Source organism: Podarcis muralis, chromosome 15 (assembly GCF_964188315.1).
Source record: "Podarcis muralis chromosome 15, rPodMur119.hap1.1, whole genome shotgun sequence".
Lineage (NCBI taxonomy): Eukaryota > Metazoa > Chordata > Lepidosauria > Squamata > Lacertidae > Podarcis > Podarcis muralis.
In genome coordinates this window covers 41,849,097-41,871,449 of record NC_135669.1, presented here as the reverse complement: position 1 = coordinate 41,871,449, position 22,353 = coordinate 41,849,097, and the positions used below count along the sequence as shown (strand labels likewise).

Genomic DNA, 22,353 nt, shown 5'->3' with positions numbered 1-22,353 from the left:
AAACAGTGAATCCAGTGACATAAAACCATTCAATATGGAGTCTCTCTTTTTTTCCTTCCTCACCCATTTTGGCAGGGTTGTGTCACAGTGAGAGGAGACTTGACGCCGTCCCCCAAAGAGTAGTGTGTAAACGCTGCAAGTGGTTATAATGTTTTGGGCATCTCCTAGGCACTTGTCTGTGATCTTTTGGAGAACCCAAAACCCGTAGAATCCTCTGGTTTTGAGGGACACAGTGAATACTTATTTACAGTACATTCCTTTCTCGTTTTGCAATATAACGTCGAAGGTCCCCAGGGAGGGAAATATGCGTCTGTCGGCCTCCCTGCTGCCGATTCCACCGGGCGACTTCAAAAGGCATTTTTAAGATGTTTGGCACGTCTAGCCACGTCTCGTAGCATCGTTTGGAAGTCAAAAGACAGCATTTAAATATTGTAGAACAGGGATGGAGTTTGCCTCTCTCATATCCCTGGCATATGATCTTTCAAATAAAAATGACATTCAGGTATATTGGAGCAGATATTGTAAACCAGAGAGTTGGCTGAGGGGAAAGGAAAATATCTCCTGGGATTTGTGCAATTTCAGAGACATTTGAGGGCTGTTCCCCGTCCTGTTGTACACAAGGCACCTTATTGGTCTCAAGGAAAATAATATCAATAAAGGAAAGTCTGGGACGTATAGGCATGGTCAGAGCTTTTGGCAGGGGTGGGCAACTTGGCGGCTGTCATCAGACAATAGTTCCCATCATCCCTGAAAAGGACTGTGGGAAGAGATTTGAGGTTTCCGAGTGACTCCACAGCGAGGAAAAGCGACAGCATTTGGGGGGTGAGGGTTTAGTTTAGGAAGTAAAAAAGGAGGGTTATATGAGGTAGAGAAGATAACCTCCCCATCTTCTGTTCTCCACAATGCACAGCGTGGAGAACAGTGGATATGAGGAAGAAAACCTCCCAAATACAGTGGTACCTCGGTTTTCAAGCATCCTGGAAGCCGAACATTGTGGTTTTCGCCAAAAACCCAGAATTGTTTCCGTTTTCGAATGCTTTCTGGAAATCGAATGGCTTCCAGTGAGGGCCCCCCCCCCCCATTGATGTTGCAGACCGCCCTTTGCGCCTCGGTTGTCAAACATTTCAGAAGTCGAACGGTCTTCCGGAATGGATTACGTTCGACAACCGAGGTAAACCACTGTACAGTGGTACCTGGGGTTACATACGCTTCAGGTTATACACTCCGCTAACCCAGAAATAGTGCTTCAGGTTAAGAACTTTGCTTCAGGATAAGAATAGAAATCTTGTTCCGGCAGCGCAGCAGCAGCAGGAGGCCCCATTAGCTAAAGTGGTGCCTCAGGTTAAGAACGGACCTCCGGAACAAATTAAGTACTTAACCTGAGGTACCACTGCACTAGAATCCAATGGGGACATCTAATGAAGCTGAGAGCTGGGAAACGGAGCGGGGAAAACTTCGTCCAGCGCCGATACGGAATTTGCTCCCCTAAGTTGTCGTGAGGGCTGCCATCTTGGTTGTTTTTAAAAGAGGATGAGGCACAGTTGTGGAGGATGAAGCTTATCGCTGGCAGCTAGGCAGGCTGGCTGTGGTGTCCCAACAGTGTCGGAGGCAGTAAAAAGCCACTTCTGACGAAGTGAAAGGCGCTTCTGATGAAGTTTGGGAACCTCTGGAGAGCACCACAACCTCAGAGGAGACGCCGGTTTGTTAAGGAGAAGTTGTAGCCGCATCAATCCAAAGGCGGCTCCAACGTGGTACTTGCAAAGGCGTTCCGGAAAGATCAGGCATAAACAAGGAGGTAGAAAAAAGACCAGCTTGACCAGAAAGAAAATGGGCACAAGAAGTGATTGGGGGGGGGGGAAACACCCCTGTAAGAAAATGGATTGCACCAGTGATGGGGGAATCAAACGCTGCTGGACTCAAAATCTCAGAAGCCATCGTGGTCAATGGCCAGGGGAATGATGGGAGTTGTAGTCCAGCCCCATCTGGCAGGCCACGGCTTTTCATAGAATTGTCGATCTGGAAGGGACAACAAGGGTCATCTAGTCGAACCCCGTGCAATGCACGATTTTTTTGCCCAAGGTGGGGCAGGGCTTGAACCCCCGACTCTGAGATTAAGAGTCTCGTGCTCTACCAGCCGAACTAGACCTGGGTTAGACCCAAGCTCCACCTGCGGCAGACTTCTTGTGTTCCAAACACAGGGCCACCGTCAACGGGGAGCCGGGTGCGAATTGCGTGGGGAAGCTTTACCCCTGTGTGACGCTGGCGTTGCTGGTGCGGAGATTTTAGGCCGACCCCTGCAGGGTCTTGACAAAAATACTCATCTTACAGGCAGGGCAAAGAAACACCAACACATTTGATTTGGCCCCGAGACCTCCAGCTGCCTGGTCATTCCCACCCCCGCCCCCCGAATATGATGACCAGACTGCCCAATGCCCTATTTTCTTCCCCAGCATAGAATCCATACCCTCCACCCCATTTTTACAGCTTGGGGAGTGGGTGGGAAGATAGCTTGATTTTCCCAATCATTCGAATCCCAAGCCCACGATTCGAATCCTGGGGCGAAACAGTTCACAGTCCTCCCCTGCGGAAAATGTACTCTGGGTTATCTGCCCCCCCCCCCAGCCTTCTTCACTTCAGCAGTATAATGGGGGGGGGTCGTTTTCTTGCTCCTATTCAGAGCATGACTTGGGAAGCAATAAACCCTCCATTTTACAGAAGCCACCGAGGAACCTACAGACGGCCTACCCAGTGCCCCCTCTCTGCCCACCCTTTTGTCCCAAGAGAGGCCAGCGCTGGCAGGGCGCCGGATCCTGGCACGCCGCCCCCATCCTGCAGCTTCCAGGAGTCCCGGCCTATTTTGAGCACCTTGGCGGGTGCCAATGTGAGAACAGGGTGCTGGGCGAGGTTTGTGGGTGGCCGGATCCAGCAGCACTCTTCCGGCAGTAGACTCCTCAGAACAGATCAAAACAAAAAGCAACCCGGCCTTGTTGGCACCGTATGGCAACCGGATTTCACCCAGGGGCCACCTGCAGAGGTAGCGTCGCCTGTCACTCCTGGGCAAAGCCCACGGCGTCCCGACTGAGAGGTCTCTCCCCAGAGGCTGGCGCAGAAAGTCGGGGCGGGCAGGACCCAGCCGACAGGGAGCAGGTCTCAGGCCGCCATTATCGGGCTCGGTCCGGGGCCGGCGGGGCTCTGTACAGCCGCAGGGCCTTGCGGCAGATGAGGGCGAACCAGTAGAGCTGAGGGGCGATGAGCAGGGCGTTGGCCACGTTGCAGTGGAGGGGGATGTGGAAAGGCACTTTGTAGATGGGGAGGCCGGCCTGGCGGCCGTAGGCCCAGTACATGAAGGGGAAGAGGACAATGCGGCACAGGAAGAAGGTCACCAGGATGAGGATGCCGTTGACTTTGTGCAAGGCCGAATCCTGCATTTTCAGCTGGGGAAGAGAAAGCGGGAGGTGAAAACAGTTATATACAGCTATTTAAACTACGACAACAACCAGAAAACCCTAGAGCTGTGGAAATTATTACAGTGGCACCTCGGGTTACAGACGCTTCAGGTTACAGATGCTTCAGGTTATAGACTCCGCTAACCCAGAAATATTGCCTCAGGTTAAGAACTCTGCTTCAGGATGAGAACAGAAATCGCACAGCGGCAGCAGGAAGCCCCACTAGCTAAAGTGGTGCTTCAGGTTAAGAACAGACCTCTGGAACGAATTAAGTACTCAACCCGAGGTACCGCTGTATTTAAACAACAACAACAACAACCAGAAAACCCTAGAGCTGTGGAAATTATTACAGTGGTACCTCGGGTTACAGACGCTTTAGGTTACAGACGCTTCAGGTTACAGACTCCGCTAACCCAGAAATAGGTTAAGAACTTTGCTTCAGGATGAGAACAGAAATCGGGCAGTGGCAGTGGGAGGCCCCATTGGCTAAAGTGGTACCTCAGGTTAAGAACATTTTCAGGTTACGAACGGACCTCCAGAACGAATTAAGTTCTTAACCTGAGGTACCACTGTATTAATAATCCTCATCAGACGGGGTCGCCCCAGCCACTCTGGGTGGCTTCCAACAAATTATAAAACCACACACCATATTTCCAGCAACATCCTCCTCCTTTGTGTAGGACAACAAAGCCGTGCATTTGCAGCATGTTTCCAAGTCACCGGTACAGTGCATTTAGCATCTCTCTCGGGGGTGTGCCTGTTGCTTCTCTGCACGATTGTACTGCTTTGCACTGCTTTTGTTTTTCATTTAAAAAAACCAACCAGTGACTTGTGGAGAAATGAAGGCAGGTGATTGCGATGGCAGGAAATTCTGTCTTTTGCCATCAGAAACACAACTGCCCTGAGCCTCAGAGCAAAGCACATCTCTACTTTTAACCAGGGAGTAAAAGAAACGGGTATCGGACCCTGAGTGTCTGAGAAAGCCTGGAGTTGCGGTTTTACCTGCAACAGGATCTTGCCCAACGATACAAAGGGGGTGCTCAGCTCAGCCGTGTAGATGCAGCCGACGAAGAAGTCTCCCAGCTCACCTCTGAAGTGCTGTGGACGAAAGCAGGGGAGAGAATTTCAGGGATTTGTGTGTCTGTGCAAGCGGCTTGCAACCCAGCAACCCTAAACAGCTCCTTCTGGCGTTGGTGAGGAGCAGGAGGGAATGCTTTTCAGTCTGAGGGCCAAATTCCCTTCCGGGCAGCCTTCCGGGGCCTGCATGGACAGCTCTGAAGATATCACAGCCATATTTTGCACCACACTTCCTGAAATCGAGGAACAGGCTTTTGCTATTCCTGGGATGCTGTTTCAAACAGAATTTTGCACGATGGTTCCCGAATCAAGGAGCCCTTCTATGCTTGGATATAATCCAAGTAGAGGCTCCTCATGAGGCCAGAGGAACATCGCCCGGCTGTGAAGCGTGAAGGCCGCATCCTGCAAGGCCCTTTCCACCTGGCCTTAGGGAGCAGGGCACACACTCACCAGCGCTACTATGTTAAATGTATTCTGAAGGGAAGTTCTCTTTCTGCACATAAGATCTCTCTTTGCACATAACTGTTGCATTATGGGGAAGCATTGCTTCTTTTCTCTTGCATTCTGGGAAGTCTCGCTTATAATCTTTTCCCTGCTTCTGCACACACTGTACAGACCTGTTCCAAATACCAAGACATTCCCTCCTTGCTCAGTTCATCTTAAGTTCATGATGACCTGTTCTCAATGCATAGCTGACCACATCTACGGAACTCGATTATTATATTCTTTCATGTTATGATCAATCATTAGTAATTGTTTTATGCTATATCAATCTTTAGTTATAATTTAATTAGGAGGTTTCATGCCTGTCTAGTTCCAACCTCGTTTCCCAGCCTTTAATCTATCGATGATTAATGTTCACATGTAATTGTAATTCCCACCTCTCACATGTAATTCCCGCCTTGTACTTATGTTAACCAATCAGCAACAAGTTTCTTTGTGTTTGTATCAACCAATCAGCCACAAGCACACCTGTGGCAATGTTTGTAATATTCAATAAAAGAGAGTTCCCAGGGCTTGCCCTGGTAGACGCCTCTCATCACACCTACTGCTCGTCTGCCGTGATTTTCATTCTTACAGTATTCTGTAGTTGACCTTCTTTGTAATGTTTTATTTTGAAATCTTTAAGATAATATTTTAGTTTTCTGTTACGTTGCTTTGACTGAACAGTGGTACCTCGGGTTACATATGCTTCAGGTTACATACGCTTCAGGTTACAGACTCCGCTAACCCAGAAATAGTGCTTCAGGTTAAGAACTTTGCTTCAGGATGAGAACAGAAACTGTGCTCTGGTGGCGCGGCAGCAGTGGGAGGCCCCATTAGCTAAAGTGGTGCTTCAGGTTAAGAACAGTTTCAGGTTAAGTACAGACCTCCGGAACGAATTAAGTACTTAACCTGAGGTACCACTGTATACTCTACACAGTGGTACCTCTGTTTATGAACACTTCTGGTTACGCACGCTTTGGATTACGAGCTCCGCTAACCCGGAAGTAGCTGCTCCTGGTTGCGAACTTTGCCCCGGGATGCGAGTGGGAATCGTGCGCCAGAGGCCCGCGTGTGCAGCGGGAGGCGCCATTAGCGAAAGCATGCCTCAGGATAAGAATGGTTTCTGGTTACGAACAGACCTCCGGAACGGATTCAGTTCGTAACCAGAGGTACCACTGTATTTGACTTTCTTCAGATTGTTTTATTTATGTTTTATTGATTTAATGTGCTGTGCTGGCCACATAACCCGGAAAAACTGTCTGTGGACAAACATCGGCTCCCTCAGCCACTAAAGCGAGATGAGCGCCGGAACCTCAGAGTCGTTCGCGACTGGACTTAACTGTCAGGTGTCCTTTACTTTTTTTTAACCGCTCTGAAATTTTTCTTAAAAATACAAAAAGTATAGAAATTTAAAAAATAATCGGGCACCAGTGTGAATCGAGATGGCAGGCTGGACCTTTCAAAACGGCACTGATTTTATCCAAATTTTGCACGTGGGCCCCAGGATCAAGGAACAGGCTTTCGGCTGCCTTTGGATACCACTGGTCGCCATTTTGAATCAAGATGGTGGCCCAAAGCTTTCAGTTTTGTACCATAGATGTAAGGCTGCTAGTTAATCATGGCGATTACAGACACTTTCCGGGAAGTTTCCACGCTTGTGCCTGCGCGGGTGAGCATCTCCCAGCAAGCATGGCAGAGCGCCCACAGGTATGTTTCTGAGCACAATTCAAAGTGTTAGTACTGACCTTTAAAGCCCTAAACGGCCTCGGTCCAGTATACATGAAGGAGCATCTCCACCCCCATCGTTCAGCCCGGACACTGAGGTCCAGCACCGAGGGCCTTCTGGCGGTTCTCTCCCTGCGAGAAGCCAAGTTGCAGGGAACCAGGCAGAGGGCCTTCTTGGTGGTGGCACCCGCCCTGTGGAACACCCTCCCACCAGATGTCAAAGAGAAAATAACTACCAAACTTTTAGAAGACATCTGAAGGCAGCTCTGTCTAGGGAAGCTTTTAATGTTTAATAGGTTATTGTATTTTAGTGTTCTGTTGGAAGCCGCCCAGAGTGGCTGGGGAAACCCAGCCAGATGGGTGGGGTATAAATAATAAACTATTACTATTATTATTTTTATTAACACCCAGAACGCGCCAAACTCCTTGAGAAAACCCAAGTGCTCTCACCGTAGCCACTGGCGTAAGGACGATGAGGATGAAAAGGTGGTGTGTGACCATCAGCCTTTCTCTCTGCAGGAAGCTGTTGACGCTGGCCAGAGAATACTTTGGGTGCGCCTCCCCTTTCTCCTCGCACTTGTGCCAGTGGCAGAGGTACATGACGTAGATGTCGTAGGCCATGTAGGAGACCACAACCCACATGTACTCACGCGCAATCCAGTGCCTGTTTGGGGAGGAGAAGGAAGAGCGTAGAGGGGTGGGTTAAGGGTGGGCATTTGAGGGCATCACGGACCGAGGGCCAAGGACCTGGAAATCCCTAATTTTGCATGCCTCGTTTCGAATTTGAAACATGCGTCCCAAGAATAATAATAATAATAGGTTTAAACTTCAGGTTGTGCCAATGCTAGTCCTGTGTGCAGGAGACCCACTGAAGTTAAGGGACATCGCGAACCCGGGTTCCTTGTTCTCAATGGGTCTACTCTGAGTAGGACTCAGTCAGATACCGTGGGTTGAAATTTTAGATTCAACATTTGGCAAAAGCTCCCCCCGCCCCACCAATGTTTCCATTCCAGCTGGCTGTAAGAACTACGGCTGCATTTTAAGAGTTGGTTCGCGAGTTTGCTTTCACCCCTCTTCCCTCCCCATCCCTTTTTCCTCTTGTGTTGTGTCTCAGATTGCAAGGCTGCAGGCAAGTGCTGTCTTGGGGGTGGGGGTGGCATTGTTCTTGCATTCAGACTGCCTCCACACAAGGAAGCACTGTGTGGTATCCTGGTTAATTTCCACTAAAAGGGCTCATCTTCCTCCACGAAGCTGTTTTTTATTTTAAAGGTTGGAATCTGCAGCTTCAGGTCTTCGAGGGCGGAGAGAGGTACTTTTTTGTTTTGGTGCCTTGATGCAATTCGCTCTGCAAAGCTTCCCTTGCAGTTAATTATGCAATGCCTGCCCTGTCAAAATTGCCTGTTGCAAAAGTGGTGACATTTCCCCCTATTCTTCTGGGACAGAGCTTTGCACAACTCAGGATGAGTTCAGCCAACACAATACGCAACCCCTTTAGAAAATAATTCATATCCAGCAGTCTCTCCGGCAAAAGAGAAGCATTCCTAGTCCTCGTGATTTTTATTTTTTATTTTAAAGTGGCAGAGTGCCATTGGTGCGCATGGAATTTAAAGTTGAGCAACTGAGTGCAGGTCTCTGCTCCCAGAAGTTTGCAATAGATATTTCCAAGGAGAAAATGAAAGGAAGTATGGAGACAATATGAGCCAGTGGAGATATGTTAATTTGGGTGGGTGGGGACAACAGAGTGAAGGTTTGGGGGGGGCAGATCTGTGACCCTCATGTTGGACTCCAACTCCCATCATCACTGACAACCGGTTGTGTGAGATGCTGTGGCTGTTGTTGTCTGGAGCGGGCCAGCTATAAATCACACTGAGCAAGTTGGAGTTAACTCTTTATTAGCAAAACCACAATCTGTACAAGAGTGTCAAGCTTAATAAACACAGCAACTCATTTCTGGTAGGTCCTGCCACCATGAAGTTATTTAGGGAAGTTTTTAATATTTAATGCTGTATTGTTTTTAACACTCAATTGGGAGCCGCCCAGAGTGGCTGGGGAAACTCAGCCAGATGGGTGGGGTATAAATAATAAATTATTATTATTATTATTATTATTATTATTATTATTATTATTATTATTATTATTGCAGATTGAGGGTCCCTGCCTCCCAACAGCCATCTAAGTCCCTTCCTCTCCAGGGTTTTTTTCCAAGCAATCGTGCCTGGGAGGCTGGGAGTGGTGACTGGGAGACCATATAACACCGGACCTACATTGGCTCCCAGTACGTTTCCAAGCACAATTCAAAGTGTTGGTGCTGACCTTGAAAGCCCTAAACGGCCCAGTAGACCTGAAGGAACATCTCCACCCCCATTGTCCAGCCTGGACACTGAGGTCCAGCTCCAAGGAGGGCCTTCTGGCGGTTCCCTCCTTGCGAGAAGTGAGGTTACAGGGAACCAGGCAGAGGGCCTTCTCGGTGGTGGCACCCACCCTGTGGAACGCCCCCCCATCAGATGTCAAAGAAATAAACAACAATCTGACTTTTAGAAGACATCTGAAGGCAGCCCTGTTTAGGGAAGTTTTTAATGTTTGATCGTGTTTTTAATCTTTTGTTGGGAGCCACCCAGAGTGGCTGAGGAAACCCAGCCAGATGAGTGGGGTATTAATAATAATAATAATAATAATAATAATAATAATAATATTCAGAGTAGTCCCCATTTTCTCCTCTGCCCTTTTCATGCCTCTTCTGGTTCTGGGAGATAAGCGTGGAGGGGAGCTTGTCGCAGAAAGAGGGCGAGACACCCATGACTCTTCACCAGCCATCTCTGTCTCTTAGCCTCCTGCATCCCACTCCCTTGCTTCAGCTTCTGCCTCTGTTTCTGCACTTCTCTCTGCCACGGACTCTCCCAGCTCACTAAGGTCTATTAACTCTTCAGCTTCCAGCCCTTCCTCTTCCTAGTCTTCTCCCTCCGATCACTCATCATTGTCACACCAGTCACCTACAGACTCTGAGCCTTCTTCCCTTAGTGCAGGCACCCCCAAACTCGGCCCTCCAGATGTTTTGGGACTACAATTCCCATCATCCCTGACCACTGGTCCTGTTAGCTAGGGATGGTGGGAGTTGTAGTCCCAAAACATCTGGAGGGCCGAGTTGGGGGATGCCTGCCTTAGTGTTTCCCCAGCTGTTTCCTCCCATCATTCCTCTGCTTCCAGCCAGTCCAGGGCAGTTATCTACACTGAACCCCTGCCTGAAACCCCGGAGAGCTGCTACCAGCCAGTGTAGGCAGTATTGATCTAGATGGACAGCTTCCTATGAGGAGCATTGCCATCCTCCTAGCGCTTCCTGCAACCTCCTGCACCTGAGTCGGAGAACCTGCACTCCAGGTCTGGATCCGGGTCTCAGCAACAAAGGAAGCTGCCTTTGTAGAGTCAGACCACGGGGTCCATCGGACTTAGTATTGTCTGCACTGGCTGGCAGCAGCTGCCCAGGATTTCAGGCAGGCAGTCTCAACCTGTCCTACCTGACAGTGGAGGCTGAACCTGGGTCCTTCTGCATGCAGAGCAGATTCTCTCTACCACTAAACGAGGACCCTCTCCCCATCACAACACACCCGAATTCCAATCCGGATGCGGGTTGGACTAGATGATCCCTGGGACCCCATCCATTGTATGACTCGGTGAAATACGTCAAACCCAGCAGCAAGGGCTGCTTGATCTCAAGGCAGCCCCAATCACCACACACCTTTACTCGAAAGCATGCCTCTCTGGGATTTGTTCAGGAGGAAGAGGCCTGCAGTCCAAGCATCCTTATCTCTCGCAGGTGAAAGTCCTCTGATAAGCGCAGATGAAAATCTGCACACCTGGCTTCAGTTTACAAGCCTCTCTTTCATTACCTGTCGTGCACGACGTCCTCGCAGCTGAAGATGACAATGATCCCGGAAAGAGTGGCCATCATGGCCTGGACAGACGACACCAGCCTAGGGAGAAAACAATGGTCAGCGAGGGAAATGTTTGTACAGTGGTACCTCGGGTTACAGACGCTTCAGGTTACAGGTGCCTCAGGGTACAGACTCCGCTAACCCAGAAATATTACCTCGGGTTAAGAATTTTGCTTCAGGATGAGAATAGAAATCGCGTGGTGGTGGCAGGTGACCCCATTAGCTAAAGTGGTACCTCAGGTTAAGAACAGTTTCAGGTTAAGAACGGACCTCCAGAATGAATTAAGTTCTTAACCCAAGGCACCACTGTAAAATGTATTTGTGTGGGGCACTCTCTCAGTGATTCCTTGACTTGTCTCATACTCTAAAGCAGACTATCAGTACAGTGGTACAGTGGTGCCTCGCAAGATGAAATGAATTCGTTCTGCAAGTTTTTTCTTCTTGCGAGTTTTTCGTCTTGCGAAGCACGGTTTCCCATAGGAATGCATTGAAAATCAATTAATGCGTTCCTATGGAAACCGCTTGCCAGGCTGGCGGTGCGGAGAAGGTTAAGAACTTTGCTTCAGGATGAGAATAGAAATCGTGTGGTGGTGGCAGGTGACCCCATTAGGTAAAGTGGTACCTCAGGTTAAGAACAATTTCAGGTTAAGAACGGACCTCCGGAACAAATTAAGCACTTAACCCGAGGTATACCACTGTACACTGTAGCTGGACTCCAGCTCCCATCATTCCTCTGACCATAGACTTGGCCAGCAGGGGCTGATGGGAATTGGAGTCTAACAACATCTGGAGGGCTGGCTGCAGGTTCCCCGGAGCTAGATCTGCAGAATCCTAGAACTTAGGGGGTGCCTAAAATGAGGGTGCAGAAAGTGGATGCAGAGATGTTTTTGCGACCCAACTCTACAATTCCAGGATTTTGCGACTTCCTGATTGGCAGCTTATCATTTGAACTTTGGGGTGGGGCGGGGGAAAGGCTCAGTCTTGCCACAAAGAGGTTCAAACTGAAATTGGCACGGTCACCACGTCCCGAGAGACATTGTAAATACCCTTGAGTCAATAAACAGTGGTTTCCCTTTCTCGTATTTATACATTGGTTCTCTGGCAGGGTTGTGTCGTTGAGTTTGGCCTTCTGTTGAGTCATCAGTTTGCGCCTCAGTCCTGCTGGGAGACTCGTGAGCTGAGAGGAGAAAAGATACAATGGCCAACTTCCAGGGTATTTTGAATGGTGGGGGGCTTTTACTAGTGGGCCACGGGGCGTCTGTCTTCCCCCAAATACCTCCAAGGATTTCCTGGACATTGAAATGTTAAAAAAGGGAAGTGTTGGGTGCGAATTAGCAGGGGACGAGAAATGTGCAGAAAGGGTGAAAATCACAAATTGTCTATTATCCAAGGGAGTGGAGGGTGATTCATTGGGGCAAGTGGGGGGGCATTCTCCCCACCAGAAGAAGGCAAAAGAAGCAAATATGTCTCATACTCATGATAATAAATGCTGGAAATGTAAGGAAAAAGAAGGAACCTTTTACCACATGTGGTGGACACGCCCCAAGGTAAAAGACTTCATGGAAAGGATTTATAATGAACTGAAAAAAGTGTTGAAATCAGAAGCCTTTTGACTTGGTATAGTGGGGGGGGTGAAATCCCCCCAAAAGGATGTTACTTTTTTTCTGTATGCCACAACAGCTGCGAGAATATTACTAGCGAAGAATTGGAAGAAACAAGATCTACCAACTATCGAAGAATGGCAGATGAAGATGATGGAACTTGCAGAAATGACCAGGAGAATCCGAGACCAGAGAGAAGAGACGGTGGAAGAAGGTTGGAAGAAGTTCAAAGAATATTTGAAAAAAATATGTTCATATTTAAATCTTAGAATAGCTCTGGAAGTGGATATAGGCTGTAGGGTTAGAAGTAGAAGATAGTGTATTTTAAAATAGTGTTATTTGTAAGTGATCAAATGTGAAGATTTTTATGGTAAAAGAAAGCGTGATTTAAAAAATGGCTAGAAATTGTGATATATGTAAACTGCTAAAGATGAGGTAAAATGGAAATCAGATAGCGGGGACTTGGGGAAGCCCACCTAACAATGTTTAGAAAAAATAAGGATAAGAATTTGTTTGTTTTTCTGTTTGTGTTGTTTAGTTGTGTTGGTGTTGTTGTTTAGTTGTGTCCGACTCTTCGTGACCCCCTGGACCAGAGCACGCCAGGCACTCCTGTCTTCCACTGCCTCCCGCAGTTTGGTAGCTTCGAGAACACTATCCAACCATCTCGTCCTTTGTCATCCCCTTCTCCTTGTGCCCTCCATCTTTCCCACCATCAGGGTCTTTTCCAGGGAGTCTTCTCTTCTCATGTATTGGAGCCTCAGCTTCAGGATCTGTCCTTCCAGTGAGCACTCAGGGCTGATTTCCTTCAGAATGGATCGGTTGGATCTTCTTGCAGTCCATGGGACTCTCAAGAGTCTCCTCCAGCACCAGAATTCAAAAGCATCTATTCTTCGGCGATCAGCCTTCTTTATGGTCCAGCTCTCACTTCCATACATCCCTACTGGGAAAACCATAGCTTTAACTATACGGACCTTTGTTGGCAAGGTGATGTCTCTGCTTTTTAAGATGCTGTCTTAGTTGTCTTATAAAATGAATTTTAAAAATGGGGGGAGGGGTAGAAGAAGGCAAAGGGAGGCTGCCTGCCAAGTATCCTGTTTTGACAGTGGCCAACACAATGTCCCCAAGCAAAGCCACCAAGCAGGATTTGAGAACCATGGCAATCAGAATTTTCAGCAACTGGTATTCAGAGGTAGACCGCGCCTGGCTGTGGCGGAAGAACATTGCCACCATGGCTTTCTTTTATCTGCCCTGAATCTCCCGACCTTCAGCTCCATTGGCTGGCCACAGGTTCGAATGTTACGAGAGGCAAGGAAAGCTTTTCTCTACATACTTTCCCCACACCGATCCATCCTGTTCTCATGTTGTTATGCAAGAGGGAGAGAGAAACGTGTCGTCGTAATTCAGCTTCTTGCCAGGACGCAGGTAATTCAATCAAATCCCTCTGTGTCTGGTGTGAATGGATTGATCAACCTGCTCTAGACGTGGAAACACAAGGGAACCGCCTGGGTCTTCTGAAGAGGTTCCCTGTTGCAACTCTGCCAGAGTTGCCGCTCCAGGCTACCCTCGCTCAAAATCTAGAAGTGCATTCCCAGATCAGAAACAAATTGTCACTTAAGGCTCCCGCAGGGCCAAACTGCTATTTTGCAGAGGAGGCTGCCCGGCGCATCTCTGGGTGATACCCTGGGATTTATTTTTTAGTGTGCAATCAGACACAAAACACCACTGATCCCTAAGAAGAAGCTGCCACTGATACAGGATGTAAGCAAGGAGCAAAGTATGCTTTTGCCTGTAATGATTGTTTTGAAAATTATCATCGGGTGTGTGATGGGGCATTTGTGCAGTTTAAAACAAAACGCCGAGTCCCTGTTCTTCTCTTCCGCAAGTTCGGCCACACCTCTGAACCTGCTGTGACTGGTTCTTTCTCACTCCAAACATCAGAGAATTGCCTGCCCTAGGATGAGGCTGCCCGTTGCACCCCTGCACGAATCCCTGCTCCAGGACTCCCGTCTCCCAATCCAGAAGCACTCCCAAATTAGAATCCTGGGACAATATAGAGAGGTTGGTGTGTTCCTTTTGGGGAGAGGAGCCTATGATCTTGGACACAGTCTGTTAAATGGATGTAGGAGTCGCGTGTGCCCTGAAGTTCAATGTCGAAAGTCTTTTGATGTTTAAAGAGCATCGTGCATCTCAAGCATGCAGCCTACGATTCAGTTTGGGAAGCTCTGCTTTCAACAGTTGGGTGGGAGGTTCGTGATGAATACACAGGAATTCTCCCCTCCCAGACCAGTCCTGAGCTGAATCTTCAAAGGGTTTTCTTTTCAGAGATGAGGAACGACGCATTTCTTAAGTGAGGCAACAGCCTGACCGGGGAGGTTGGAGCACTGGGGCAGAGACTTCGCCAAAGCACTGTGTCCATAATAATAATAATAATAATTTATTATCTATACCCTGCCCATCTGGCTGGACTTCCCCAGCCACTCTGGGCGGCTTCCAACAAAATATTAAAATACAGCAATGCATCAAACATTAAAAGCTTCCCTAAACAGGGCTGCCTTCAGATGTCTTCTAAAAGTCTGGTGGTTGTTGTTCTCTTTGACATCTGGTGGGAGGGCGTTCCACAGGGCGGGTGCCACCACCGAGAAGGCCCTCTGCCTGGTTCCCTGTAACTTGTCCACAGTGGCAGAGCATCTGCTTGGCATGCAGAAGGCCCTGGATCCAACCCCAGCATCTCCAGACAGGGTTGGGTAACGCTCCCTGACAGGGAATCCTGGAGAGCAGCGAGTGTCAGTAATACGGAGGAGGGTGAAACCAACAGCCTGACTGCGAGGAAGGCTGTGTTCTTGTGTAATAGTGAGGGTCATGGCACTGTTCCTGCGAACTCGTAGCCTCCCCTGCAGCAAAATAAACACCCAAACCCATTTCGCAAGCGACTTGTCCCCAGCTAGGATGGTGGAGAGAGAGTGGAATCCAATTTGCAGATGACACCAAGCCGGGAAGGGTAGCCACTGCCGCAGAAGGCAGAACTGGGATTCCAGATTACCTCTGCAGACAGGAGAACTGGGCCGAAGCTAACATGGATTTCAATAAGGGACACTTAGGCAGGAAGAAGCAGCTGGACAAATATAAGGTGGGGCTTGCTAGTAGGACATGTGAAAAGGATCTTAGTGGACCACAAGCTGGTCATGATTGTGTGATGCAGCAGCAAAAAAAGTGAATGCTATTCTTGGCTGTATCAACAGAAGTCTAGTGTCCAGAGGAAGGGAAGGAATAAAGGTAAAGGGACCCATGACCATTAGGTCCAGTCGTGCCTGACTCTGGGGTTGCGGCGCTCATCTCGCTTTATTGGCCAAGGGAGCCGGCGTACAGCTTCCAGGTCATGTGGCCAGCATGACTAAGCCGCTTCTGGCGAACCAGAGCAGCGCACGGAAACGCCGTTTACTTTCCCGCCAGAGCAGTACCTATTTATCTACTTGCACTGGTGTGCTTTCGAACTGCTAGGTGGGCAGGAGCAGGGACCGAGCAACGGGAGCTCACCCCGTCACGGGGATTCGAACCGCAGACCTTCTGATCAGCAAGTCCTAGGTTCTGTGGTTTAACCCACAGCGCCACCCGGAAGGGAAGGAACAGTACCGCTCTCTTCTGCCTTGGTCAGACCACACCTGGAAGACTGTGCGCAGTTCTGGGTGCCCCAATTTAAGAAGGATATTGACAAGCTGGAATGTGTGCAGAGGAGGGAGACAAAGATTATCATGGGGTGTGGAAACCAAGCCTGATGAGGTGGGTCTGTTTAGCCTGGAAAAGAGGAGACCGAGAGGAGAGATGATAGCCATCTTCAAATATCTCAAGGGCTGTCAGATGGATCAAGCCTGTTTTCTCCTGTTCTGGAAAGTAGGACTCAAAGCAACGGCTTCAAGTTTCAAGAAAGGAGATTCCCACTAAACATTAGGAAGCATTTTCTGACAGCAGGAGCTGTTTGACAGTGGAACGGACTCCCTAAGCAGAGACCATCTGCCCCAGATGCTTTAGTTGAAATTCCTGCATTGTAGGGGGTTGGACTAGATGGCCACTGGGGTCCCAACTCCATGAAATGTCTGTCCTACCAATAAATATAAGCCTTTCTTTGGGGACCTGGCTTCGGAACGATCTTGCTTCTCTTGTTCCTTGACGACATTTCCATCCCAACTTTTCACCAGACTGAGCTGTTCCCAACTTCCCCCACATAACATACTGAGCATCCCATAGCGAAAACTTCCTGCCATCTCTCCTATGACTCCGATGGCTGAATTTGCACAAACACGGACCCTCCCCCTCTGGTTCCTAAATTGCAATTATATCATTACAGTGGTACCTCGGGTTAAGTACTTAATTCGTTCCGGAGGTCCGTACCTAACCTGAAACTGTTCTTAACCTGAAGCACCACTTTAGCTAATGGGGCCTGCCGCTGCGCCGTCGGAGCACAATTTCTGTTCTCATCCTCAAGCAAAGTTCTTAACCTGAAGCACTATTTCTGGGTTAGCGGAGTCTGTAACCTGAAGCGAATGTAACCCGAGGTACCACTGTATATGAATAATATTTATTTTTTTAAGAAGAAAATGTGCCATGAAGAGATTCACTCACTCGACATATGCAGCCTTCTACAGAGCAAAACCATCCGTAAATTTGACTCAGTATTGCCTGCACTGACTGACAGCCCCTCTCTCTAGAGTTTCAGGGGGCCCTACTGCATGCACTGACCTGCAGCAGCTCCCTGGGATTTCAGACAGGGAGCCTTTCCCAGCCCTGAAGGAGATGCTATTGGTGATTGAACCTGCAGCCTTCTGCATGCAAGCTCAGTATTGACTGCACTGACTGGCAGCAGCTCTCCAGAGTTTCAGGCAGTCCTGGGGGTTGAACTTGAGACCTTTCGCATGCAAAGCAGATGCTCTGTTGCTAAGCAACAGGAGCCATTCCCTACGGCTCCCTAAGGATAGATAGTCTCTTGCCTGCCTCGCAATCTTCTCTTTCATCTGGACAGGAATGTCCCTGCCTTATCGCTGCCCTGCCCTTAAACTCCTGTTGAAAGCCTTTGCCCTGCCCTTAAACCAGGGTTGCTGTTCTTAGGGAGGCAGGGAGAGACTCCCCTTCCTTAAGGGGTCCTCTTCCCCCCCCCCGCAAGCCCCTCTGGATCCCCCAAACAGAAGAGGCAAAAAAGCAAAACTAGAGCAATTGCATTTTCAACCGATATATCCGGACTGAGGTTGCTGAGCTGCTGTTGGATTGCAACTCCCAGCAGACAGCAGTGCCAATGGTTAGGGACAACGGAGGCGTCCAACAACATCGGGGGGCCCTCCAACGTCCCCCGAACCCGCTATATGGGATCCTTCTGTGTTGTTAAGGGGTCGAACTGGCCCCGTTTGCCTTTTCCCAAAGCCCGCCCGCCGAGGAACCCTGTGCGGCTCGTAAGCAGCCGGCTTTGCTCTTCAAACCACAGGCAGCCAAGCCTGGAATGGAGAAGAGGTTTCTGAAAGTTCGCGCCAGCTGCTCGCTCTCCCTCGATCCCGGCCACGGAGAGCTGGATCCCTCCAGCCGGGGGAGGGAGAGGGAGAAAGAGACAAAGTCTAGGGGTAGCATCCAAAAGCTACACACATGGAAGTTACTAGATCGCAGTGTGAGGCTTGTTGAGGCCGGCGGGTCTACTCTGAGTCGGGCTTACGCCGGATCCGACCCGGCTTCCCGCGCCTGCAAGAACTTTGCGCCGGCTTTTCATTCAACTCCATCCGGTTGCATAAGAGGATCCGGGTGGAATGCCTTCCCTTTTCCTCCGCCTCTCCCCCCTCCCCGCACCTCTGGCTTCCCGTCGGTCTCCCTCCCTCTCTCTCCCCCCTCGGTGCCAGCCGGTACCTGCCGCTGAGGACGATCCGGTCCTTGAGGCTCCATGCCGGCGCCAGCCAGCGCAGGCTGCGGACGGAGACTGCGAAAAGCCCCGGGAAGAAGAGAGCTCCGAGGGCCAGCGTCTGCCACATCCCTTCCCCGGCTCCCCGCGAGCCTTTCCCCGCCTGCCGGCCGCCCAGGCGCTCCGGGGATCTGCTCCGGAGACAGAAGAGGCGCTCGCCAACGGGACGCCCGCCTCGAACGCCGTGTTTGTCAACAGCAGGCCCGGCGGCGGCGGCGGCGGCGAAAGAGAAGGTGGAGCTGCCGCCGCCGTCGTCGTCGTCGGGCGGGAGAGATAGTGAGAGAGTGATGGAAGGGGCGGGCGGTGGGCCGCCTTCTGCAGCGGCCGGCCCTTCCCTCCCCCTGAGCCGGTAGGAGCGTCAATGTGGGGTGCAGGGAAGTCGAGAGGGAGGAGGAGGAGGATCCTGTGTCGTCCGTCCCCTCGAAATAAATAAATTAAATAAATCTCCCGCCCCCTCGGGGCTGAACCCTTTGCAAGATCGGTTGCCGCTGCCCCGGACTGATGGAACGCCGGCAGCCTGAACGTTCCGCGCGATGGAACGCTGGCTGCCTGAACGTTCCGCGCGATGGAACGCTCGGCGGCCTCAACGTTCCAAACCCCGCCGCGCGAAACGTTCCAACGTTCCACGGAGCTTTGAAGAAGTTGCTCCGCTCCCCAGGCGTGGGCGGGGCCGTAGAGTTCACGGAACGTTGACGGCGCGCTCCGAACCGCGTGGGCTGCGGCCGCCGAGACTTCCGAGCGTTCCACCCCTGTCGCGAAGACTCCGTTCCATTTCCCCCGCTGGATGGTTTCCGGGAAAGGGGGGTGTACCGGGTGGGCGTTGGGATAGATCGCAGTGTTATTTGGTGCATAATAAGGAAGAGGCGCCTCTGGTGTTGGGCAAACAGGTTTGTAGGCTTATTTCGTTTATTTTTAAATGAATCCACCCCTTCCTCTAACCTGGCGTGTTTTAGTTTCGTTTTTTAAAACAAGGATGGCTAGGATGTACTTAAAAGAAAAGAAAAATACAGGAAAGGGGAGCTTTTTCCAGCCCGAGGGCCGCATTCCCTCATGTTGGCGGGGGCGGGCCAGGACAATGGCGGGTGGGGCTAGGGGCAAAAGGGGGTGGGGTGTTGGATGTGACTGCATTTCAGCAAAGCAAAGTTCTCTACGCACAGACCTCTCCATCGTCCATTCTCCATGCAGGCAAGAAAGAGACATACCGTAAGCACCTTTTAGCGACAAATCCCAGTCGGGCAAAAACGCCAGAGGAGGGTATGAAACGTGGCTGGTGGGGGCGTGGCCTACGGAAAAGGGGGCGTGGCCTAAGGAGCATCCGGAAGGCTGTACTGTACAGTGGTACCTCGGGTTACAGACACTTGAGGTTACAGACTCCGCTAACCCAGAAATATTACCTCGGGTTAAGAACTTTGCTTCAGGATGAGAACAGAAATTGTGCAGGAGGCGCCATTAGCTAAAGTGGTGCTTCAGGTTAAGAACAGTTTCAGGTTAAGTGCTTAACCTGAGGTACCACTGTACTTGGCCTTGGGCCTTAAGTTCCCCATTCATCCTCTATCCCCCAGGGTTGCCATATTTCAGAAAGGGCCCAGGGCCGCCCACTGAGCTTCACAGCCTTCCTGATCCTACTCCGATCCTTTATAACTGCTGTTCTTCTAATCTCTGAAAAGGAGTTGGTTGTGATATCTCCCTTCTTAGGGCTAGGGTGGAAATGGCCTGAGTTAATATTTAAAACTGTTGAGGAGGAAGGCGAAGGCGGGTACGCTGTCAAGTTCGATTTGGATCTCAAAACCACCTACAGATCTTGCAAAATGTGGATTAGAAGGCAATGGGGAGTGGAAAGGCTGCCTGCTGTGCCAGAGGTCATAGAGTGTAGCCTAGAAAAGGGAATGCTGTAATATAAAACTCTATGCTTCGGGAGGACTGAACGATAGGCACAGGTCTTGCTATCCAAACACTCGCTGTACAAAAATTCACTTATCCAAATCAGTACCCAAACACACTGCAGGTTCAGATATCCAAACAGCCTGCATATATAGTGCCTTATTTTTTGTGTTTTGTTGGTCCATGGCAGCCATTTCACCAGAAACCACGGCAGGATGGAGCAAGGGGGAGAGATCGGATAAATAAGATTGCATTTTCCCCTTCTTTGCTTGCCTTTTGCAAGATTTCAGTGGGCTTTCCAGGGTTTTCCTGTCATGCTAGCATCAAAATTTAAACCTCTGCTACAAACACCACTAATGACAAAGGCTTCGAACCATGAACATGTGCTTCTTAATTATGGGTAGGTAAACTAAGGCCCGGGGGCCGGATCTGGCCCAATCGCCTTCTAAATCCGGCCCACGGACGGTCCGGGAATCAGCTTGTTTTTACATGAGTAGAACGTGTGCTTTTATTTAAAATGCATCTCTGGGTTATTTGTGGGGCTGTGATAGGAATTTTATGGTCTTAGATATATGGTAATGTTCATAACCGCACGTACATAGATCAGCACAGGAAGACCGACCTGGAACCATTTTGATTCCTAAACTAAGCAAATGTTTTCTCTGCAAGGTCAAAGTGGGACACCTCCCATTGTTTTTTCCTTCACAAATTAAGGGCACATTTAAGATATGAATAGGGTGTGAGCCTGTGAAATGCCCCAGGAACTAAGTATTTATCACTACAAAAGATTGGCCAGGCTCCCCAGGCAATCCAATCAAGTAACCTGCCAGACAGGAGATAAACAAGGACAGGAGAAAAACAACATTCAAATTTCGGTTTAGACTGCCTTTTCTGTGATTTAGGTGTGATGTATCTGAGGGGTGGTCTTAGGTTACACCCCTTCTGTGATGTATGTATGATGTTTCTGGGGGTGGTCTTGATCTACAGGGTGGCAATTTCAAAAGTCTTTATAAGGCCTTGCACACAATTTTTCTGGGTCCCTCCTCCTCTCTTGCAGGTGAGGGGAGCACCCTGTTGAAACAGATCAATAAAGATCAAGCTTACTAGCTGCTTTGCTTCTCAATATTCTCTGGTTGGCCTCTGTTATTTTCTCCTACCAATAGGGAACCTACGTAAGGACTCTATATGGACTCTTGGATACGCCATAAGGGAAAAGGGCAATTTTTTGTTTACACCAGGGCATAGGAATTCATTCACATATATTTTTCCAAAATACAGTCCGGCCCCCCACAAGGTCTGAGGGACAGTGGACCAGCCCCCTGCTGAAAAAGTTTGCTGACCCCTGTTCTTAGTCAATAAAGGTAAAGGGACCCCTGACCATTAGGACCAGTCGTGGCCGACTCTGGGGTTGTGGCGCTCATCTTGCTTTATTGGCTGAGGGAGCCGGTGTACAGCTTCCAGGTCATGTGGCCAGCATGACTGAGCCGCTTCTGGCGAACCAGCGCAGCGCACGGAATCGCCGTTTACCTTCCCGCCAAAGCGGTACCTATTTATCTACTTGCACTTGGACGTGCCTTCGAACTGCTAGGTTGGCAGGAGCAGGGACCAAGCAACAGGAGCTCACCCCGTGGCGGGGATTCGAACCACCGACCTTTTGATCGGCAAGTCAAGTCTAGGCTCTGTGGTTTAACCCACAGCACCACCCACGTCCCTTCTTAGTCAATATGGCAACCCATTTTCAAACCTCTTCTCTGCTTACCTCTTTCAAAGCGTTATTTGAGGGATCGAACTCTTGCAAAAGGCCGGCTTTTTACGAGGCAAGCCATTTTTATAAAACACAGCCATGAGCTCCTGTGTAGTGTAAACACGGCTGGACAACGGTTGTGGGTGTGCCAATCACGAGAGCCTTGTGTTCCCTTTGCTGAGAAATTCCTGCTTCAGAATCTAGAAGTGGCAAGGCAGGTCTGGCTGTTCCCCATCTCTGGACGACACCACTGTGTTTTGATGCACTGTGCTGATGCCAGCGAGGCCTGGCACGGGCAAGAGAAAACTGGCATCCCTTAGGCTTCAAAACACCCGCCTGTTCTATTCTTTTTGTAAAATTATTCCTTTATGTACCTGACTGTGTTAATTGCTTCGCACAAACATATCTCACAGCAATCTCACAATTGCTATTAAACTGCAGTTTCATATGCAAAAAACCCCCAATTAAACGCAATTCCATTCATTTTAAAAAAAAATGTATATCAAATTCTCTGTATAGAGACAGTTAAAAA

At 49.5% G+C, this 22,353-nt stretch overlaps 2 protein-coding genes across 3 annotated transcripts in view; one reads left to right on the top strand and one right to left on the bottom strand.

Moving 5' to 3' along the window:
- Positions 1-2,537: 2,537 nt before the first annotated feature.
- On the bottom strand, positions 2,538-18,840 carry TLCD3A (TLC domain containing 3A). Of its 2 annotated transcripts, XM_077919697.1 has the most exons (6): positions 18,746-18,840; positions 18,145-18,713; positions 10,619-10,702; positions 7,185-7,398; positions 4,449-4,544; positions 2,538-3,434 (listed from the first exon to the last, which is right to left on the bottom strand). In XM_077919697.1, the coding sequence occupies exons 2-6, from the start codon at positions 18,264-18,266 to the stop codon at positions 3,162-3,164; spliced, it is 789 nt and encodes a 262-aa protein (XP_077775823.1). In that variant the 5' UTR covers positions 18,267-18,713; positions 18,746-18,840; the 3' UTR covers positions 2,538-3,161. The 2 variants fall into 2 exon arrangements, with proteins under 2 accessions (XP_077775823.1, XP_028563764.1); XM_028707931.2 differs by lacking the exon at positions 7,185-7,398 and having other exon boundaries at positions 3,298-3,434; positions 18,145-18,839.
- Positions 18,841-18,950: 110 nt separating this feature from the next.
- Positions 18,951-22,353, top strand: part of VPS53 (VPS53 subunit of GARP complex) — a 61,995-nt gene continuing 58,592 nt past the window's right edge. Inside the window, exon 1 of the mRNA XM_077919696.1 lies at positions 18,951-19,083. The gene's annotated coding sequence lies outside the window, so the exon portion shown is untranslated. The remainder of the gene's footprint in view (positions 19,084-22,353) is intronic.